The 18786-nt window shown below is 39.3% G+C and overlaps 1 protein-coding gene across 2 annotated transcripts in view; it reads right to left on the bottom strand.

The window, feature by feature from the left end:
• LOC106517290 (cadherin-2) overlaps positions 1-18786 on the bottom strand; it is a gene marked incomplete at its 3' end in the record, with an annotated part of 61023 nt that overhangs the window by 1881 nt on the left and 40356 nt on the right. For both annotated transcript variants that reach the window (XM_014008050.1, XM_014008051.1), the window contains 4 exon segments: positions 1599-1743; positions 4227-4382; positions 5749-5922; positions 7792-8015. In XM_014008050.1, coding sequence (XP_013863504.1) covers positions 1599-1743; positions 4227-4382; positions 5749-5922; positions 7792-8015 — 699 coding nt within the window.

Below are 18786 nucleotides of genomic sequence, written 5' to 3'. Positions count from 1 at the left end.
TGTCTAAGCTGGGGGACTTCCATAAGAACAAATATCAGTTGGATGGGTGTGGTTGTGTGTGCCGGGGTGGGAGACACGTCAAGTGTTTCCAACATATTGTGAATTATACTTTGTGCAATTTAAAGACACGATTGTAGAGCAAATACAAAGTATAAATTTACTATGGTTAATTAGTAGTTTAGCATTTCACAGCCCACTTCACCTCTCTGAAAACACCAAATCAGRCTATTAAATGTCAAATCAACCACTTTAACATTTTAGATATTTTGAGCTTGCTCTTTATTAATAAAAATAATTGTCAACCTTATATTTAATCTCTTTTTTGTAATGTGTTTGTAGATACCTTTAATGTCAATATTGACTAGTGGGAATGTTATTGCGCAAAGATTTTAAAATCGAAAAACAGTAATTAGAGACAGGAGACACTTGATTAAATGGTCAAACAGCCTGCCATACCCTGTGCCAACTCAATCAAGTAACCTGGCAGAGCTGAGCAAAGGTGAAAGGGGTTGAGCAAGCACGGGCCACGTTATGGTTTTGCTCAGATTAAAACACGCACACATCAGTCTCGCTGTGGGCTGAACTGTGTGGCACTAAAATGTGGCACTCTGTGCAGATTTATTTTATAAAACCACATCTTATTTACAACAAATATCTCTGGGTTGATCTGAAAAGCGTACAGTTTGTTCAGTGGCTCTAATTCTAAGCTGTGGAGACTGATCATTACATCTGCACCTTTATTTCTCCTGTATCACGTCTGTTAGGTGAGTAAGTTCAAGACATAACAGCGACACGGCGSCTCAGTGGTTGGCACTGATGCCTCACAGCAAGTAGGTCCTGGGTTCGATCCCCGGTCCAGACCTGGGGTCTTTCTGTGCGTGGGTTTTCTCCGGGTACTCCAGTTTCCCCACACCAGAAAGACATGTACACTAGGTTGCCTTTCAGGCCCAGGCCTCCCTTAAAACAGAGGTCTGAGGTCTCAACAGGACTTTCCTGGTTRAATAACAGTAAATAAGAACTTTAATGGCGCTGAACCAAGTTAACAATGGTGTTTTTGTTTAAACTGAAACATTTTTGGGTACACAAATGATCACCAAGAGTGGACCGAGGTGTCAGAGCTGACCAATTGGAGTCAGCTCACTSAAAAGGTTCAGTCCAGGTCAGATGTGTTAGTTATGTAGGGARTCAGAGTATTTCAAATTAGAATCAACCTCAGGTTTTCTGTAAAAGAAGTGTAGAGACATGCTTCTCAAAAACGTTTGAAGTAAGTTTGTGTACGTGTTAATGCATTATAGTGTGTGTGTATGTTTTTGGTACCTGGTGAGGATGGTTTTTGACCATTTCCCCCGGACACACAGTCTTAAGTTCCTTATTGGGACAAAAGCCCGGTCCCCTTTGGGGAAAATACTGTTGGTGGGTCAGGGTTACGACTGTGAGGTGAGTTTAGGTTAAGTTTAGGGTAAAGAGTCAGGGTATAGAAATGACCGGTAAATGAATGGAAGTCGGTGCAAAGTCCCCATGAGGACAGAAGAACAAACATGTGTGTGTGTGTTTGTGTTTTTGTGTGTGTGTGTGTGTGCGTGTTTGCAGGTCTGTACCAGGCTTGGACCCTTCAGGAACAGAACCATTAAACACGTTGTGGGTGAACTCTGGTCTGTTATCATTCTGGTCAATGACGTTGATGACGATGTCTATGGGGTTCTCCACTTGGTTTCCATTCATGTCCACAGCGTGGGCTCGCAACTGAACACAAACACACACAGCAGAAGAAAGGTCAGTACAACTTTAAGAATTTGCATTTTTTTGTTATTTTATTTGTACAAAGAAAGAGCTTAAAAAACATGTTGCGTATCAAGTTCAGATATTTATGCTTGTTTATTTACAGCCTTCGGGTCTTCAATGTGTTTGTTGTTGGTTGTTTAAAAACCAAAGATCTATAAAATAATAGGATTAACACGCCAGCTTCTGAGACATCTCTTTTTTAGCATAATATGATTAAAACTAAATATAGGCAGTGATTGGGCCTGATGAGTGGTTCCTTTACAGTGTGTAGCAGCAGCATGGGGCTCTCAAAGAGTCGAAGCCTCCCTCATGAATAAACATGGTGGCCAATCTCAGCTGCTAGCACTGACAGCTACATCCAGGCACATGAATATTCATCGCACGGCTTAAATGCAAACGAGCCTGCTGTGACTGGAGATACTCCCTCCCCCGCGTGACTGGGGGTGTGCATTCCTACAGATCAAAAGGTTACACTCTGCTCTCCGAGCTGTTCGTGGCTATATTAGATATAGAGAGTAAACAGGAAGTGCCCTTTTATTGATTTTATTTTTTTAATTTCTTCTTCATCTCTGCACATAAAAAATCAATCCATGTGAATGTGGCAAGGTAAGATGTAACATTAAAGCATTCCTTGAAGGCATGCATGTCGCCCACCAGTGAGTTTTAGTCGATGATGGAGCTTTCTTCATTTTTCTTTGAAAAAATGACATTAACACAATCTCCTACAATGTGTGTGTTGATATTGATCGTCATTTACCATAAGGGATGCACCCGAAAAACTGATTCACATAAGAATCGTGATTCTCATTTACGATTCAGAATAAATATAAAATGTCCCAAAATCAATTAAAAATAAAATAAATCCAGTCAATAAATGCAAAACTAGCATCAATAACATCCGAGTCCAAATGATAGGTTCAGAACCTAAATAAGCAAATTTACGGCTGACCAATAAAACCCTCCAGTGAAATGAGCTGCAGTGAACTGTAGCTTTCTAAAATTAGTTTATTTATTGTTATTTATCATTATCATCTTGTCAATGTCAATTTTATTTGTATAGCACATAAAAATAAAAGAAGTTGGCCAAAGTGCTTCGCAATTAAGCCAAATGAATAAAACAATTGAACAACATATAAATGCAGACAATAAAATCAATTTAAAATACAGAAAAACATTTAAAAATTATCATTAAAAGAATCTCAAACTCTACCAGAATGAAAGGCCAGGGAGTAAAAGTGAGTTTTAAGTAGATATTTAAAGTATCAACAGTCTCAGCAGTCTGTATGCTAAGAGGTAAACCATTCCAGAGTTTTGGTGCAGAGACTCCAAAGGCCCGATCACCTCTAAACTTTAGATCTAGGAACATCTAAGAGGAACTGGTCGGATGAGCGAAGTGCTCTAACTGAAGTTAATGAGATCACACAGGTCGGATGGGACCAGACCTTTTAAAGCTTTAAAAGTAAGCAATAAAATCTTAAAATGTATCCTAAAATGAACAGGAAGCCAATGGAGAGAAGCCAGAACCGGGGATTTGTGTTCACGTTTTTTAGTTCCTGTTAAAAGACGAGCTCTTAATTGTCATTATTATTTTTATTATTATCACAATATATAAACATAATTGAATTTGTACCTTAAGTTTAAACTAATCTCTAAAAAAACATTTTTGTTTTTTTCAGTTCAGGTTTGTTTATTCATTGATTCAGCCATAATTTAATATAATTGAAAACCTTTACTTGTTGTGTTCAATATTGCTATTTGTTAAATACGTGGAAAAATGTGATTACTCAAAATTAATTAATAACAAGGCTTGAAATTACCTTGATTTTTTTAATCACAGCCACTGCTGTCTACAGGTTTTAGTCATTTTGCTCCACTTAGTGGAACACAATCTGGGCCCAGGTTCACTTTAACAGGCTGTGAAACTGTCAATCACAGCTAACATCGCCCTGTTCTACAGGCCTCAAAAACACATTAAAACGAAATAGTTTTTTAAGTACATTTGAAGATAGAGCAGAAAAGTTGTAGCTGCGTGAATTAACAAAACTTAACATCTAAAAATGATCTAAACTATATTTTGAGGTTTTTTGTGGGTTAAATCTTCCGTTAGTTTAACTGGAAGGGCGGGGCTTAAAAACTGTACTGCAGCCAGCCTCTAGGGGGCGCTCGTCCTTTGTGGCTTCAGCTTCAGACGTCTGGCTTTCTCTCTATTCATGTGAATGCTGAGTCAGCTTTTAGGTAATGTTTCGCTACTTTTGTCTTTTAGCTAGCAATGAGCATTTTTTAGCATTTAGCTAGCGTTTTAGCTTATTTTAGCTTCAACAACGCAGTTTTGGGTTTCTCAGCAAGTTTTAGCAAAGTTGTTGACACTGAATTTTCTCAGAAAAAATTATAACGTGTAATAAAATCTCTGGATGGTTTCTGGGCTGTGGTGGAGCCAGACTCACGTGGAAGTAGGAGATGTCTTCCCTGTCCAGGGGTTTGGTGACGGACAGCTGGCCTGAGATGGAGTTGATGATGAAGATGCCATTGGGAGGCTGATCTGCCCCGGGACCCGTCACACTGTAACGCAGGACCCGGTTCTTGTCCCTATCAGAGCGGATCTGAAGGACAGACATGGGAGAAGCAGAGAAAAATACATATATGATGATCACAATAAACAGTATTAAATTTCTGTGCAAATTGAAAAAATAGTTAATGGTAAAAGTAGGCGCGGTTTGTGTGTGATTTAAGAATATGGGTGCAGTGGTGGTGAGGACCGCCCTGGTAAAATTAGGATTTAGTGTGTCTCACTGATGGAGGCAAAGCAGACAACAAAATTCAGAGTTGCAAGGAATTTTAAAAACAGGTCGACAACATGCAGCTCCAGAGCTATATCATTATTTCAGCCTTGACAAATTAAAAAAAGTATTTTATTAGTTGAATTTGTACTTGGTTTAGTAACTTTTTTTGTTGCACAGTTATCTTGAATGTCAATGTGATACTTTAACAGCAACTTAAAAAAAGATTTTAATAATCTGCCAATCAAATCAAGCATCACAGCGGACAGATCTCCTGTTGCACCGCTCGCTGCTGCCGTCCAGCTGGTGAGCAAAGGTGACTGACAGGTGCAGAGAGGTGGGTAGGTTCAAAGAAACAAAACAAAAAAAACAAACAAAATCACATTAATTGAGCATATTGCAAGCAAAAAATATTGTAATACAGGCTGCATTTGGAGAAAAAGTGGAAAACAAAAATGGACCACAGCTTAGAGTTAATCTTCTGAGCTGCTTAGCTGCAGTTACATCCTTCTTTATTTACATTAAAGTGGGCTCTTTACAGTCACAGAGGGGACGATGTGTCTGAAGCAGTGCAGCCAGTTTGCACCTGACTTTCAAACGTATTAAATTAAGACACTGAAACAGTGGATCAACCAGTTTCGAGGTATGATAAATCACACTGCGGGTGTAAAATCATTACAGTATTGTGCGTGATCTGCTAATCATCTTATAATCTGCATATTCATGAAGGCGGACACGCTGAATGAGTTGCAGCTGCTGTTTTGCTCATCTGACAGAAGCAGTCCTCGCTGTGCACCGTTAATAAATCAGCTTTGTGTGCGCCATCAGGTTTGCGCATGGTTTTATACGTACTAATGGTTGATAAATCAAGCCCTCAGAGCGCTACTGTGGCAAGATTTTCGCTTTAAACTTTAGCATTAAGTGCTGATGTCAGAAAAAACATCTCGTGGACTCCTGAATACATCTGAATAAAAGTCTAATAAAACTGTGTTGGGCTTTATTTTAGTGTTATACACATCTACCTTGTCAAGACCAGTAGTCCTTACAGGGACCAAAGACTGGTCCTAATATAGGAGAACTCAATTTTTGGGTTGAGGGTTAAGTTTAGTTTAAGCGGTCAGGTTTATTAAATGAATGTAAGGAACTAGTAAGGAAGAAATGCAAACATGTGTGTGTGTGCTGGTCTCACCCTGACTAGATCCTCAGGGAACTGTCCTCGTGAGTTTTCGGGGACATTGATTGGTGGAATAACCCAATCTCTCTTGGCCCGCCTCAGCGTGCCGTCGCCTCTGACGACCACGCTGTGCCATGGAAACAGGATCTCTGGTTCCTGCTGAGTCAGCGCGGCATCACTGGGCTTCACCTGCAGAGAAACAAGCCAGGGTAGAGTGAGCATGAGGTCACACACATACGCCCCCGCATGCACAAACAGACACACAGAAACAAGTAGCACAGCTGAGAGCTGGCTGGTGACTCAGGGTGTTTCTGACCTCATTCCACTGCCTGAATTAAAGCCCTTATTATAGTCTTCTGTGACCACCACCTGTCGTCACCTCTGTGTGTGTGTGTGTGTGTGTGTGACACATAAAAAAATCCTTTTTACTGTACACATTTGTACCCACTCCCTACTCATAAACACTTCAACGCACAGATTCTCAGACAGGAGACAAGCTGGGCACTGAATGGTCAGGAGGACACTGGTTCATTTTCTAGTCCAGTCCACCAAAAGTTGAAAGACATTCTGGTGACTCATACATGTAAAGTTGTACAGACTGTCTGTAAATTACAGATTTTCCACCATTTTGCATCTATACAGTATAATCGTATCGTGTGCAATTAATCGTCAGAAAAACATGAATCGATTACTTTTTGGCACTTGACGATTAATACGATTAATGCGACCAGGCAGAGTCCGCTCGCTGCTCCTCTCTGCTTCAAATATGATGAAAATTTAAAAAATCTGTAATTTATTTCTCTATCAACACAATTTTAAATTTGATATACAGCCTGAAGTCTGTGATTTTGACACAATTTGGAACAGATTTTTATGAAGAGCAAATCTTTCCCACTGAATTGGTCATGAAACCAGGACGTGAGGGTGTCCAGGGACTCCAGGGGGTTAATCGTCAAATTAATCGTTATCTGCTAAATACCACAATTAATCGTGATTAATTTTTTTGCCAATATTGCCCAACCCTACTATACAGATGTATAGAAGAAACAACAAAATTTTTTTTTATATATTTAAAAAAACTCCGCTTCACATTTATTTTTCGTCTCAGAGCCTGTAAGGCAGGGGTGCCCAAACATTTTCCCTGAGGGCCAAAATTAAAATCAATCTGAGGGCCGCGGGCCAAATGCACTAATATAAAAAATGCTTAATACTTAAGTAAAGTTGTTTTATTTTTATGATTAAGCTAGCAGCCAATGTGGTTGTCCACATTCTTTAGTTTATTTTTTTCAGCCCATGGACATGGAGAAAATTCAACGTATGCTCAGACAGCAAAGACTCATGGGACTTTTCATCATTTAAAATTTGAGTATATGTGGTCTTATAAGGTGTGCAAATCTATATATGGGCTTAAATCTAATCTAAATGTCTCTTGTAGTTACTTGTATTTTATATTTAATCTTAACATAATTACAATCTAATAACCAGAACAACTGCTGGTGGGCCAAATCAAATGGCTAGGCGGGCCAATTTTGGCCCGCGGGCCCCACTTTGGGCACCTCTGCTGTAAGGCCATGTTAAGTTTGCTCCGCCTTCCTTCTGCCCCCGATGGATTTTCTGTGAAATTTACGTATTTCTGAAGGTCAGTCCACAGGTAAACCAAAGGAGTTGACATGTCTCTCACAAATACTTCTCACCAAACGAGACACTGGCTTCTCTGGGTGCTTCTATACAAAAGGTTCAAAGTTGTCTTCTTGTTTTATAAGGTAACTGCTTTTGTGGTTGTGTCCTGTTTGAAAAAAGTCATGTGGAGGTGAAGAGTAGATTTGGACGTAAACTAATAAGTCAAAGGATGTTCTGAACCCTCCGGCAAACATTATTTTGCCCAGAGCATTTTGTGTTGTGTGTTTGAAACAGTATTCTCCTCTGCTCCCTCTCTTGCCACGGCAGTTGGCAAAAAGTTATTAAAACCCGTGGGCTCATGCACCGGACCCTCCGGTCTAAATATCATTACAACCCTAAAACCCTGGCCCTACACATGACGTGTGAATAAATCCGTACCTGTTGTGTTGTGGTGCTGTTTGGACGAACGTGGAGGTGAACCCTGAGCTTCCACAGCTGTTTGGACTGCAGGTCTTGAGCGTAGACCACAACCTGAGCTTTCTTCTTCTGCACCAGGTTTAGGCGCTGCTGGGTGAAGACCACGCCCCCCTGGCTCACGCTGAAACCAGGTGAATCGCCAACTCTGAACCACACTTTTCCTTCACCGCACTCCATGAAGGTCACTGTGGAGATGAAGACAGATAACTGTGTCAGGCTTTGAACAACTCTTCCCATTTCCCAGGTTTTTAAACGTACACGTGTAGTTTTTGTTTGATTTAGTTCTAACAGAGCAAGTTTCATGAATTAATATAAAACCCTTTGTTGGGTTTAGATTTGTTGTAATATTAAGGGGGGTGTTGTTTTGCTCTATTTAAAGGTATTTTTATACCTTTGTCAGTCTTGTGTCTTTATTAAAATACAGAATATGAGTCTTATTTCAGTCGAGGAACTACACAAACTTATTATTTTTGTGACTTTCAATCCATCCGTACAGAAGAGGATTAGTGCCACAGTTTATTTCTCTGAACTCTAAGAAAAAAGTAGGAATTATAATGAAAAAAAAAATCTGTAATCCTCTTCTGTACATCTGTCATGTTTAGGGTCAAAAGTTTGTTTTGACGTAGAATTATGATTCATTTCATTTTTTACAAAAGACTGAGATTTAGCTCACAAAACAGAAATATAAGCACTGCGATTCACTCTTTTCTTACTTAGGAACTTCGACCCTGTCCACATGGGAACAGCATTTTTGTTGTTTCAGCCTTGTGTTCACATAAAAGCAATGTATTGGGCGCTTTTTTAAAAACTATTTTCCAGAGTGAGAAAATCTGTAAACCTCATAACAGTCTAAACACAACCTTTTGAAAACAATAAAGCCACAGTCCCACCTCTTGTCTGACCTACGAACCTTATAATGACAGATTATATGGATGTGTTTGTGTTGCAGGTGCTACTTTAGTTTAGTTTATTTATTCATATTTTACATAAAAAACAACATAAATTGTATACAGAGTAAAATACCAATCATAAATGAAAGGTAGCAGAAGAAAAAAAATTATATCTGCCCCTTTTCTCAAAAAAATAAATTTTAACAATATAGTCTTCAAATAACAAAAACAAAACCAAAAACAAAAAAAAGAAGAAAATTAAATAAATAAATAAATAAATAATGATTAAACTTCTCAACTTTCTCAACTCCAGTAAAACCTTTGCATCCTGCTTTATTTCAATAAACAGACAAAGGCTGATAAACATGTATTACTTTAAAAAAAAGGCAGAACAAAACTTCTTTATCATTACACTAAATCAAAATTTTTTAAAATTTTGAAAACACAATTTTTCTTTGGGGACCGGTGCCTTAGTAAAAAAAGAATTACAGTTTTGGGCTCCACAAATACTGTTTCTGTGTTGACACAAGTGTGAAAAAAAAACATTGGTGTAGTAAAAAGGAAAAAAAATTGTATAGGTCTTCTGGACGGGTTCTTCTCTAATGAAACGTTTCGTCTCTCCTCCAAGAGACTTCTTCAGTTTGAGAGTTTCAGGCAAAATTCAGGCTTTTGAGTCCTGCCTCCATGTGACTGATACTCACATCACATGGCTATTGTTGACACCTAATTAACCTTCAGGTGAAAATGAAGACCCCAAACCCAGACCCAAACCAGTGGTTATTCCGTATGTTGCGGGTGTTTCGGAGAAACTGAGACATTTATTTTCTAAACATGTCCCAGTAGCTTTCAAACCCCAAAACACATTACGGCAAAGGCTGGTTCACCCCAAAGATCCGGTGCCCCGGCACAAACAGAGCAATGTTGTATATGCTGTTAAGTGCCAGGAGGACTGCGACCAGTTATACATCGGGGAAACAAAGCAACCACTGTTCAAAAGAATGTCCCAACACAGACGAGCTACATCTAATGGCCCGAACTCTGCAGTTTTCACTCATTTACAGGCCAGCGGACACTCTTTCAGAGATGAGGATGTTCTCATTCTTGATAGGGAGGAACGTTGGTTTGAGAGAGGAGTAAAAGAAGCCATTTTTGTGAAGAAAGACCGTCCATCATTAAACAGAGGTGGAGGCCTTCGTTTTCAGTTGTCCCCCTCCTACAGTGCTGCCATTGGCAGTATCACTCCACCCCCTGTTAACAATAGGTGTTAATTAGGTGTCAACGATAGCCATGTGATGTGAGTATCAGTCACATGGAGGCAGGACTTAAAAGCCTGAATTTTGCCTGAAACTCTCAGACTGAAGAAGTCTCTTGGAGGAGAGACGAAACATTTCATTAGAGAAGAACCCGTCCAGAAGACCTATACAATTTTTTTCTTTTTGATTTTTTACCTGGATTACTGAGATGCATCAGGACATTGGTGTAATAACAAAAGACCATTCCCATGTGTCTGGGGTATCAGTCTGACAAAACAGACGAGCCATCAGCTAGTCAAGAATGGCAGCACAGACACTTTTCAGTTAAGAAATTCTCAAAAAAAAAAAAAAAACATTTTTATGCAATAAGGTGTAAAAATGTACACCCACTGCCGCGACAGTTGTGTGATTACATTATATGCCAGGAATCCAGATACACACACATGGCAAGAACATGATTTGTGACCAAACTGAGCTCAATCTGACTGCTGTCTTTCTGCTGCAGGTAAGACACTGACAGCAGACATGATCATGCCACACACACCCCACTTCTAAAAGGATGAAGAGCCCCTTAATGGGCCAGACGTGGCTCAGCTCAGGCACACGGGGAGAGAGGACAGGAAGATCAATATTTGTTTGATCCTGGGGAAATCCAAGGCAGCAGCTGAGCTTCACTGTGACAAGCAGCTATGAAGCACAGAGAGAAGAAGAATGAAAATAAAAGAAAAGACAAACAGGACCAAGTAAAATTTATTACTTTAAGAATCAGTTGATTATATGACAAATTAGAAACTAGGTTAATCAACATAAAAGCTACCGCAATTATATTTGGTACAAATACAAATAATAAATCAAATTGTATTTTATTTTCTTTAAACTGTCTCTCTCTGCGACAGGCTTTTAGTTTTCTCTTAAAATGATCCCCGATTACAGTAACATTAGACTTTATTTGATAAACATTTATTTTAACTGTAAAATAAAGACTGTAAAAATACTGCAGGATGTTTAGTTTTATCCTTTTTAAACTAAAATTAAAAAAACATATTACACGGACTGAGCTATTTTTATTTACACACAAAGCATTCTGGGTAAATGATGACGTGGATAGGTCCTCGGTACGAGGCCGCTAGCGAGCTATATCCACCCTGAAGGTTAATCTTGGACAATATCTGACGATCGTCTCTTTTAAATGAAACCAGTGAGCGTTGACAGAGAGGAGAAGGTAGAAATGACTCAGCCTGTAACTGAAAATATGGATGGAGGACAACAGAGCTGCTTCATGGAAGAAGAACCTCAGCTTAGCCTGTTAGCTTTAGTGTTAGCCCCGATGCTATCACCATATATAATATTAGCTCAGCGCTACACATTCTCCTCTCGTCACTGAGGTCCTCCATCCACATGACAGAGAGGGGAACACAAAAATGACTCAGCCTGTAACTGAAAATGTGGATGGAGGAACTCAGTTTAGCTTGTTTGTTTGTCGCGCTAGCCCCGAGCTAATACATATAAGGCAATATAGCGTTGGCGCTAGCGCAAATGCTAACAGGCTAAGCTGAGGTTCTTCTTCCATGAAGCAGCTCCGTTGTCCTCCATCTATATTTTCAGTTACAGGCTGAGTCATTTCTACCTTCTCCTCTCTGTCAACGCTCTCTGGTTTCATTTAAAAGTGTCGATCATCAGATATTGTCCAAGATTAACCTTCAGGGTGGAGATAGCTCGCTCACACCGAGGACCTATCCATGTCATCATTTACCCAGGATGCTTTGTGTGTAAATAAAATGGCTCTGTCCATGTCAAAATATATATTTATCAAATAAAGTCTAATGTTACAACTAATCATGGATCCCTTTAAATCCTCCCAGGATACAGAGACGACATAAACAAGATTCAGTTATAATTTAGCTCAAATTCTTCTCTTCAAACTTGAAGTTAAAATGTTTTTAACTCACCACATCTCCTACATAAAACACAGAAGAATCCTCTGTTTTCTGACGCTAACGGTTTAAGCTCTAAATACAAGTTTCTTTTTAATCTGAAGTCTGTTTATTTGAGGCTTATTTCTCAGTCTCTCTCTCTGTCTGCCTCATTAACATGGCTGTCAGAGCGCAACAGATAAATGTGTGGTTACCATGCTGACCATAATGATGCACTGGCAGGTTTTAATCTTCTTTCACAGAAATTTAAATGCATGTATTTTTCTTTTGTTATTACCAAGTTATGTTGGCAGTGCTAAACATTTCTAATAAAATAGTCTTGCTATGTTTATTGTATAAAATGTTTTTAAATGAAGCACCTGATGGTTGACATTTTTATTGCCCAGTTACAATATCTAATCTAAGCAACTAATGAAAATCATGTTTTGACAATCCTAAGTGCTACACTCAACAGACGTGCTATTGGTTCAGTGATCTCCAAAACAATCTTAGTTCCTCATGTGCACTTCTTGTCTGGAATGTGTGAAAGAGTTTGCATGGCACAAATGCAGTCAGTAAATGTGATATATTCAGTGTTTCTTCAAGTGTAGCTGAAAGATGGTTGTTGTTGCTGTGCTGACACTCCGGTCCAGACGGCCTCAGTGAGGTCTAACGAATAAATGCTCATCCATTATTCATGTCCAAACACACTCACTGCTCCACGACACTCGAGAGTGGTCTGATTTAACTGCCCTCCATCCGTGACCCAGAGAGAAGTGGGGCAGAACTAAGTGTGGGACGTTCACATGTTGTTGGGCAGACCAGGAAGTCCCACACAATACTACAGTATGTAAGGTATTTATTTTATGCTGACACCATACTTAAAACTTTCAAACCTTCTCCCACCAGAAACACACAGGGGTGCCAGCAGGGGTGGGGGCCAGGGAGTTTTTTTGCACCCCCCACCCATTTTTATCCACTTCGAGTACCCAGGTTTTCCATTTTTCAATTCCCCTAGCAATTTAGGTATAATAGAACCTCATGAATATAAAAAATAAACATTGTTTTTTTAACAATTAAGAGTTAAAAACATTAACTTATATTTTGTTTAAAATAAAAAATGAAAATGTAGCTCCTCTGAATAAGGACAACCAGTCTAAAACCAATGTCCTCAAATGAGGATGGAGGTTCTCAGGGGGCTATATTCATAGATATATTTTAATGAAATATATAGTTAATTAAATAATTTAAATAAATATATAATAAATATTAAATTAGGCAGTACAGTGGCATAGTTGGTAGAGCAACATCTTGGCTCTAAGGAAGATGATTGCTAGATCAACTTTCTGGGTTGTGTTTACATGTTCTCTCTGTGCCTGAGTGGGTTTTCTCCAGGTACTTAAGTATTCTCTCACAGACCAAAATTATATTTATTAAAACTAATGTGTTATGAAAGAATAGCTTGGGATAATGCTACAGTAGATGTAGTTTGTAATTGTGCTTGTTTTAGTCTTTATTTCCAGTTTTGGGCATTTATAATTAAAGTTTTTGTTCGCAAAGCAAACATTAACAAGCAAATAAAACTGTTTTAACATACATAGAGGAGGTTGTGCCTTTAAATTGAGAAAGCTTGTTCGTCGTAAATGTCTTTAAAATGTAGATTTTGACTTTTTTAAAATAAAATGACAGGATCACAGCAATGAAAGTGCTTTACAATGTGCCCAACGGTGTGCTGTTGGTTAGACAAAAACTGGTAATATGCATGACGTGTGTGCCACTTGGTGCAAAAGTTAGATTTTAACAATATGTAGTTTTGGTTGCAGTGCTTCATTTTGCAGGCTACAGGAGGTATTTTGCAGTTTGGGTGTGTGGTTTTGTAAATTGTGATAAAACTACACTAGTTGGCAAAATTGTGTTTCAGCAATCGTAAAAAACTGTAAGTGAAGAATGTATGAAACATTTATACAATGTTTTCAGTCATTTGGACTCTTCATGTGTGCCAAAAACTTTCAGTAGAACCGAGAAACGGCAACATATTCAGGCCATTTTGTCACTAGCTGGAGATCCTTTAAGATAGTCCTATTAGACAGAAAGCAGGTGCAACAAGTTTACTGACTGCAAACAAAACTCCATTAATGGTGGAGTCCAAAAGGTTTTTGTCAGCAAACTGGTTTCACATGGCAATGTCCCCACATCAACATCTGCTCTGTGGAGGAAAAACAGACCCCTCCTTTGGTGAACAAGGCGGCTCCCCAAACCCCTCCCCTCCTGACAAAGATGACACAGGAGGGCATGTAAAATCAATTAGTGGCAACACTGAAAGGCCAGCATGTTGCGTATAAAGGCAGCCATCAGGGAGCTTCACTGCTGCTCTTAAACTCCACACTCTGAGGATTAACATGTGAAGAGAACATGATGCTGTTAGATGGATTATAGACCAACTTACAGGTCTATTCACTGAATGCCCCACAGCTGCTGGGTTCAGAGATGCTCTGATGGGGAAAATGTCTCCTCAGACACGCCACCCACGGCTGCCATGCCTGCAAACAGGAAGCTCTGAGAACAAAGAGGTCTCTTTCCGTTCTTCTCCAGTTTCCCTTTTTCTTCTTTTCACGTTGAGCTCTCAGTCCTGTTCTCCCATGTTCTTCTATAAACAATGCACATAATAAATGCTTCCTCTTGGCTTGCAGCCCTGAAAGGTTTGGATAATAGAAGGCTGATTTATCCGTATGCCTCAGTATATTTGCTTTAATGGTTCTTTATGTTCTGGCCATGTGAATGTCAAACCCTTTCCCTAAAACCTTTATTTTAACCACCGGCATCAAACCTGTTCGCCAGTTAGCAAAATATCTCATGAAACACGTGACTGAATGTAAGAAAGTGTTCATTTGAATAACATCTACAGCTGATTAGAGAATCAACTCAATTCAATATGGCCACCACAGCTAATCAATATTAGTCAACACAAAATAACTAAAATGGAGTCAATGCGGACCTCCACTCAGGAGGTAGAACACTAGACATGTGACAATGTCCACTCCACACCCATGCAAGTACAAACTCTGGTAGCGGCTCTATTAGTTTCAATCGCTTTAATTTAAGTTTAAACCTTTAAACCAGCAGTGTCAGGGTTAAGACGTCTAATGAAATCCTAAATTGTTGTGCAGTCAAGTCCTTAAACACACATACACACATGATACATGCAGCAAGCTAAGCTAAAACACCAACCTTTTTAACAATCCCACTCCATTTCCAAGTTTGTCAAAGTTCTCAACCTTCCAGGTCTTAATTCCTCCTTACTGTAACTCCACAAGCCCCTCTTTCACCCCTTTTCTGAGGTGTGTTTTCAGAGGCTGTCTCTTTAAATCCAAACGAGGCACTTCACACCCGACCTCCTCCACCCTAGTCGACCACTTTATAGTCTGATGGCTGAGTTACGATAATCTAGCAGCGCAGAAACTTTTTATTTACAAATCATTTAAAAGATGTCAACAACAGAAGACTTGTCCATCAAGTCTGACATGTTGGAGCCACAGATGTAGGCAGGAAGTCTATGACTGTGTCCAAAACGGCAGGCCGGGTCCTCCGAAGGCCGAATTCGTCGGCCGCATACGTCACAGCGCCGCGACGAAGGCCATCCAAAACCGAAGACTCCTCCGATGCGGCCGACAAATACGTCCTTCCTTTGGCCCGAATCGAAGGACAGGTCCGATGGATCCTTCCCGGCCCAGCATATCCCATAATGCATTGCAGCCCGACCGGAGATTTTTTAATGCTAGTAATGGCAGAAGAAGCGACACAAAAGAATACGCTTTAAATAAAAATATAGTGATATAAAAATTAAAAATATTTAGCGGTTGTAATTCTAATACTTTTATCATTTGTATGGACATGTTTTTAAATATTATTTTTTCGTCATAAAAAACGCGAAATAAACATGAACCTACAGCGGGTCAATTAGTTCTTCAAATGTTACCTTTAAGTTCATTTTATAGTTTTGTGATATTAATAATGCTAATGCATTGATATTTTTTCTAGTTTTGATTTAAGTTTGCTTGTTTAGCGTCGTCACAGTTGCTAGGTGACATGATGTAAGGACGGGAGGCTAGACGTCCAAATTCACAGCCTCTTTTTTTCCTGTCTTCCCGGTCTACCAAGGACCCGGCCCACCTCGATCGGGTGGTCTGGGTCCTCCGGAGGACCCGGCCTGTTGTTTTGGGCACAGCCTATGACTGTGTGTAGCAGTTCTACAACAAATAGTGTGATGTTATTGTTCAAAAAAATGTTATAGAAAATAAAGGAAACTGAACAGGTTGAAAAATATGACCCAAACAGAATATAAAGATATCAGGAGAGACTAAATTAAACTTTTTTGTACTCCTAGTAGGATCAGAAAAACATTAATCAATTATTTTTTGGCACTTGATTACTAATACAATTAATGCCACCAGACAGAGTTCGCTCGGTGCTCCTCTCCACTTCAAATATGACGAACATTAAAAAAAGTTCTGTAATTTCTTTATCTATCAACACAATTTAAAATTAATGTATAGCTGAAGTCTGTAATTTTGACACAATTTGGAACAGATTTTTACGAAGAGCAAATCTTTCCCACTACATTAGTCATGTGACCAGGACATGAGGTTGGGGTGGGAATCTTTTACTGTCTCACAATTCGATTCAAAATCGATTTTTTCATTCAAAACAATGTGAGCCCATTTGTTGTTCTAAAGTGCTTCATCTTCATTTTGCAAATTTTGCGCACAGTTGAAGCTCATGTCAAACTCAGACTCATTCAGTAAAAAACAAAATGAGCACAAAGCTTTGCATTCAATAAAGACAGGGTCAGTGGAATCTCTCTGTCCTCCAATTTTGTAGTTTCCTCTTTGTTTTGGTGCCTTCTGCGCATCATGCATACATTCCAGAACCAGCTCCATGTCAGGTCTGAACGTCCCAAGTGGTTAAAAAATGGAGGCTGACAACATTTTACATACATACATACATACATACATACATACATACATACATATATATATATATATATATATATATATAAATCGATTCTGAATCTTTGTAAATGAGAGTTACATTTCCGATTTAAAACAATTTTTTTGGTGCACCCCTAGTGTCCAGAGACTCCAGGGGATTAATCATCAAATTAATCATTATGGGCTAAATACCACAATTAATCTTGATTCAGTTTTTTGCCAATATTGCCCAACCCTAACTCCTAGGACTCATTTCACAACAAAATGTATTTAACAGCTAAAAAAGTGGATTTTGCATACGTCTCCTTAAAGAATTATTATACTAATATCCCTAAAAATAAACAATATTAAACAAAATGTGATCATTCATGTCCAGCAGTAGTACTAATATTAGTTTTTAAATATAAGCATATACGTCATGTGATGACTTATATGGTTGTGGAGTGGCAGTAAGAGCTGTCACCTTACAGCAAAAAAGTCACATAAGATGTTACTTCCATGTTCCCCCTGTGCGTGTGTTTGTTTTCTCCTGCTGCTCCGGTTTCCTTCCAGAGAAAGAATGGCTCAGCTCTCATGGAGACAACAGTGACAGATCACATAAAGGAAATTCTAAAGTGGCAGGTCAGAGCTGTAAAAACAAGAGGCTGAAATCTGAACTGAAATGTCAAATTGTGGTCGTGGATCAGGCTGTGATGGACCACTCGTTGTTCGGTCAGATTTCACTGCACCATACTGCCTGGTGACTCAGCAGAAATTAACACGAACACACAGATCTGCTGACTGGCTCAGAAACATGAATCAGGTTTATGACTGTAATATAAACCTCGACAGTGGACACGTCACACACACATACGCACGCACGCACGCACGCACGCACGCACGCACGCACGCACGCACGCACGCACGCACACACACACACACACAGTGCTGAGAAGAGTGTGAACACACAGGGAGGAGGTTTAAGGAAAGTCTAGTCTTAAGCAGAACTCCCATCTGTTCCTCCTGCAGCGTCAGCCAGCCAATCAGTATCAGCAGCACAGATCTGACACAACTGCTCATCATCTACCAGCTAAATGAGATTTACTTCATTACTCTGCTTTATCTAATGTAGCAGCACCAACCAGAACCACAGACCAGCCCCCAGAGAACAGAAATCTGTGGTTCACTGCTTATGAGGGATTTAAAGGCCTAGCAGTCCTTGAAGGATGCAGATCACCCACCGCTAACCCTACCACTCTCAGAATATGTGTTGAAAAGATTCTCACACACTGACCACCATATCAAACTTTCGTACAATATTTGTAAAATTAGCCAGTTTGAAGATGGCTAAAATCATCAATTTAGCTGTAGCAGCTATCCTGAATTGGTTTGTCTCAAAGTTAATCACTTGTAGATGAGTATGGGATAAATCTTGTGCCAGCAGGAATTGAATTTGAATTGCTCAGAATGGGCCTCATGCAAGAACATGTTCGTATTCTTATCCTAAATCTCTCTTACTTTTGTTCGTATGAAGGATTCGTACAAACACGTCACGTCAGATTCAACAAACTCTTCTATCTTCAGGAAAAGTGTGTAAATGAGCTGCATAAATTACACCTGTTCGTATCCAGCTGCTCGTGCACGCGAGAGGAGATTAGCATAATTACCACCCCAAAAACACCATATAAGGCTGTGTTTACTGCCTCAGATACAAGGAAGTGTCCATTCATGAAAAATGACAGTGATAATTAAAAAGAAGAACTTTACAAGTTCAGAGATTGAAGTCCGTCTGTCAGAGATCCAGAAAAGAAAATCTGTCATTTTTAGCAGGTCAGCTATGGAATAAAAAGAGCTGCTAAAAGTATAAACAACTGTGTTAAATCATTTTCTTTTATTCAGAAGACATCATTTTCATTTATTCAGAAGACACACC

This window comes from Austrofundulus limnaeus, unplaced genomic scaffold, assembly GCF_001266775.1.
Source record: "Austrofundulus limnaeus strain Quisiro unplaced genomic scaffold, Austrofundulus_limnaeus-1.0 Scaffold47, whole genome shotgun sequence".
In the NCBI taxonomy this organism is placed as follows: domain Eukaryota; kingdom Metazoa; phylum Chordata; class Actinopteri; order Cyprinodontiformes; family Rivulidae; genus Austrofundulus; species Austrofundulus limnaeus.
This window is presented reverse-complemented; position numbering and strand designations above follow the sequence as displayed.